The sequence below is a fragment of the Typopeltis vanoorti genome, chromosome 21 (assembly GCF_054136105.1).
Source record: "Typopeltis vanoorti isolate ZY-2024b chromosome 21, IOZ_Tvanoo_1.0, whole genome shotgun sequence".
Taxonomy (NCBI): domain Eukaryota; kingdom Metazoa; phylum Arthropoda; class Arachnida; order Uropygi; family Thelyphonidae; genus Typopeltis; species Typopeltis vanoorti.
In genome coordinates, this window is record NC_143569.1 from 45870870 (window position 1) to 45875384 (window position 4515).

The following is a 4515-nucleotide window of genomic DNA, read 5'->3' on the forward strand; positions in this document are numbered from 1 at the left end:
CAGAGTATAAAATAAAAGGGTAAATTTAACATAATTTTTACTCGCAGTATGAGTTGAGAATTAAAAATGTATGCACAAATATTTAACAGTTCTACTTAAAATATTTCATGCAACTAAATGAAAACAATTAGATTTTACATTATCATTAAAAACTTTTGTATACTAATATACAAAAATAATACAGAAGTTCAATTTGAATTTAATAAGTATTAATCAAATGACAATGCCAGAAAGTAACTCGAATATATTTGACCGGACAACGATGGGAAACAGTTTGTCCGTTGTCGCTTGTTTAGCTGCGAGCCGCAGTTACAGTTAAGAAAGTAGTGGTGGGTGTTAGATTATTGTCTTTGAATGTGAGATTTTTGGGACTTCAAAAAGATCGAAGGGGGAAATGAGTGAAAGCGGGGGAAACAATTCTTCTCTGCAAGAAGCCACTACTTCGAATCCTAACCAACCGACGGAGGACATCGTTGTACAAGAATGCAACAAAAGGCCCCGTGCACGTAAATATAATCTTAGTTATTTATCATATGGTTTCACACATAAAGGAGAAGAAACCGCACCTGGTCCCCAGTGTGTGATTTGTTATGAAACGCTATCAAAACGTTCGATGAAGCCTTCCCTTCCTAAACGTCATTTTGAAAACAAGCATGGCGATTTAAAACACAAACCTTTGGAATATTAATTTCAAGAGAAAACTGTCCGATTTGTCAGCAAGGAAAAAACAAATATCCTCATTTTCAGGATTTATCACGAAGGCTCTGGAGGCATCTTATGAAGTCAGTTTAAGAAGAGCTAAGGCAGGAAAACCTCACACGATCGGAGCGTCATTCATATTACCAGCAGCTACAGATATGGTTAGAATAATGTTGAGGGAAAAGGCACCAAAACAACTTGAAATGATTCCATTATCCAATGATACCGTATCACGAAGAATTTCAGATTTGTCTTCAAATGTTAAGGAGCAGTTAATAGAAAAAGTTCAGGCTAGTAAATATTTTTCCATACAATTGCGTGAAACTACTGACATTACCAGCATGGCTCATCTTCTTACTGTATATAAGATTTATAGATGGGAAAACAGTGAAGGAAGAGTTCTTGTTTTGTGAACCACTGCCTGCTCGAACAACCTCAAATGGAATATTTTCAAAATTAGACCAATTATGAAAATGAATGATACAGAATGGAATAAATGTGTTGGTGTTTGTTCTGATGGAGCACGTGCAATGGTTGGGAAACACAGTGGCGTTGTTGCAAAAATTAAAGAAGTAGCTTCACAATCAAAATTTGTACATTTCAGCATTCATCGCGAGGCTTTAGCCGCACGAAAGCCTGTTGCTCTGAAGACAGTTTTAAATGAAAGTGTGAGAATTGTTAACTTCATTAAGTCCAGAGCTATGAATTCACGACTATTTTCCATTTTGTGCAATGAAATGAGTGCTGAATATGATTCTCTTTTATTTCACACCGACATTAGGTGGCTGTCGAGGGGAAATTTATTGAGCTGGGTGTTTGAACTTCGTTCAGAAGTGAAAATTTATCTCTCTGACAAATCCTCAGAATCAGACTTGAATTATTTCACTGATGAACTGTGGCTTGTCCGTTTGACTTACCTGGCAGATTTATTTTGCCACCTCAACCAGCTGAATACGAGCTTGCAGGTACTTCCTTAATCTTGGTACGGGATAAAACCTCGGCTCTTAGGAAATACCTTGGCTTCATCATGAAAGAAATCGATACTGGAAACACGTGTTACTTTCCATTGTTGGATGCTTTCTTAACTGAGAATGAAATTCTTCTTCACGGTGACCTGGCAGTGAATATAAAGAAGCATCTTGGGAATCTAATCACAGATTTCAAGGAATACTTCCCTGAAAACCTGGCTTCAGAATTTTGGACTAAAGAGCCGTTTTCCATTGATGACATCTTACCAGAAACGTTAACTCCTTTCGAGAAAGATGAACTGATTGAGCTCTCCTGCGACGGAAGTCTCAGGCAAACGATCAAGAAGATGGATTTAACAGACTTCTGGTTGCAAGAGGAAATGAATATCCAATGATCTCAGAAAAAGCTGTAAAATTTGTGTTGGTGTTTGCAACTAGTTACCTTTGTGAATGTGGGTTTTCTTCTATTCATTTATATCATTTATATCTAAAACAAGTACAGGAATAAGTTGAATGTTGAACCTGATTTAAGACTCAAATTAAGTCAATTGAAACCAGACATTAAGAAGCTATGTTTAGATAAACAAGCACAATCTTCACACGGAAAGGAGAATGTGAGATCTGTAATTAAAATATATTCCGTTTATAGCTTGTACTGATTGTAAGTTTATTTGAGAACTCTCTCTTTCTCTTCTCTCTTCTTCTCTTCCGTCAAAGACGGGTTGAGTCTTCTCTATTCCTTGCTGTTCGAAAACGTTCCTTATATGTTCTGCATCCCGAGATGTCCTTTATTAATTTCCGCCAGTAATTCTTGGGTCTTCTTTTTTCAGTTGGAAAAGTATTGATTAGGACGTTAGGCAGTCTGTCTGCATCCACGCGTACAGTGTGTCCAAACCATCGCAGTTGTTGTTTTCTAATTTTTTCTGTTATTGTCTTTTTATACAATAATTCTTGTCTGACTGTGCTGTTTGTTTTCTTTTCTATCCAACTTGTTCTATTTATTTTTCTTAAGCATTTCATTTCAAATGCCAGCAGTTTTTTCTCCTCTCTTTTCTTAACTGTCCACGCTTCTGCTCCATAGATGACTGTTGGTATAATTATTGCTTCGTATAATTTGATTTTGGCTTGCTTAGATATCTTGTTTGTTTTCAAGATTTTCTGTAATTTTCTCATGGTGGTCCATCCTATCGCTATTCTGTGTTTGATTGTTTTGAGTTCATCTATTGTTTCTGTTAGTTTTGATCCAAGATACATGAAGTTGTCTACTTGTTCTCCGTTTAGGGTGGCTGAGATGGTAATTCCGTTCCTCCCTATTTTCATCACTTTTGTCTTTTGTATATTTATTGTCATGTCATATGTTTTGCAGTTTCGTTTAGCTTTGTTTTTCAACTTTTGTAGTTCATTTGGGGTTCTTGCAATAAGGACGAGATCATCCGCATATTTCATATTATTTATTTTTAAGATTTATGTTTATGTTTTATATTTATATTTGAGAACTAGAGTACCATTATCAGGAATATGTGTTTGACAAACACATATTCCTGTGTTTGTCAAATTTATGTATGAGTGCATACATAAATGGGCACCTCCCTGGGTGCCCGTTTATGTATGCACTCATTATTATTTTAATTTTTAAAAATTGCACATTTACAGAACAATCCATTGAATAGATTCAAAGAGTATCTGTTTCTCCAATACATATCAAAAATAAAATAATGAATAACTAAATAAATCATTAGTATTGTAGAGAAATTCTTATTTTGCCCCTGGAACCAACAAATCACGCTTTTCCAGAATATATATTTGCTTACTGGTACATCCAATATCCTGAATTAAATATAGTGGTACGCCACTGGAAAAGGTTGAGAACCCCTGATATACACCATCAAGGCGTGTACAGATTCTCTGATTGATATGAACTTTCTTTCCCACAGATCTATCCAATCAACTGAAATACAGAGGCTCACACATATTTATCTTAGTTGTTGTCAAACATAAATTTTATAATATACTTTTTATATTAGTATACGAAGTTCTACTTGTATTGTATTGCTAGAATTAATAATATCGAGTTTAGCATGGATGTCATAAAGCAGGTGCTAATTATTTCATATTTTTATCTTTTTATAAGATATATTTATCTTACCAGCTAAGATAGATAGAGAGTAAACATTCACGCTAATAAAACTGTATATTTGAGATAATAAAGTCAGGATTTATATTTTTCATGATTTTATGGGCATTAGACTTAAAAAGATTATCTATGGCAACACTCGCAATATCATAACCACAATTGTTTTTGTCTAGATGGGTGAAGCAAGTATGCTTTTCATATTCCCCGTTCTCTGTAGAAGAAAATATATATATATGGGTGGGGTAATATAGCGCTATAAGCTCTGATCATGGTAGGAGGATAACAGCAATAGTCGAGCCTCAGTTAAAACTTCATTGGCTACATTGCCATCGATTACCCTCCCTGGGTGCCCATTTTAGTCTCCTCGTACGACATGCATGGGCTGCAGTGAGACTATTCTTATCCCAGCCAATCTGATGTTGTAAAGTTGTGCTTTCTATAAGTTAACTTTTTATAGGTGCATATGTGTAATTAATAAAAACAAACCTAAACGCTTCACTTCCTGCGCAATAAATTAATGAACGTAGGGAATATTATAAATCCATTTTTATTTCATAGTTAAACTTAAAAAGTTTCGAAACCGTACCAGAGAAATTTTGTCATTTTAAGCTCGTTTTCAATAATTAGTACTTACTCTTTTAACAGTGAGTTACATTATACGAATGACGTTAAATAAATTAATAACAAACAGAATTTAAAGAAACCTTGAATGGC

General features: G+C 34.7%; 3 protein-coding genes across 3 annotated transcripts; all 3 read left to right on the top strand.

Moving 5' to 3' along the window:
* The first annotated feature begins 394 nt into the window (after window positions 1-394).
* On the top strand, window positions 395-1112 carry LOC150094819 (zinc finger BED domain-containing protein 5-like). Its single transcript, XM_090411670.1, has 2 exons — window positions 395-506; window positions 748-1112. Exons 1-2 carry the CDS (start codon window positions 395-397, stop codon window positions 1110-1112), a joined length of 477 nt encoding a protein of 158 aa, XP_090267796.1.
* A 117-nt stretch (window positions 1113-1229) lies between these two features.
* On the top strand, window positions 1230-1676 carry LOC150094820 (protein ZBED8L-like). The gene has a single exon (XM_090411671.1). It carries the CDS (start codon window positions 1230-1232, stop codon window positions 1674-1676), a length of 447 nt encoding a protein of 148 aa, XP_090267797.1.
* A 50-nt stretch (window positions 1677-1726) lies between these two features.
* Window positions 1727-2062, top strand: LOC150094821 (zinc finger BED domain-containing protein 5-like). The gene has a single exon (XM_090411672.1). The coding sequence runs from the start codon at window positions 1727-1729 to the stop codon at window positions 2060-2062; it is 336 nt and encodes a 111-aa protein (XP_090267798.1).
* The last annotated feature ends 2453 nt before the right edge of the window (window positions 2063-4515 follow it).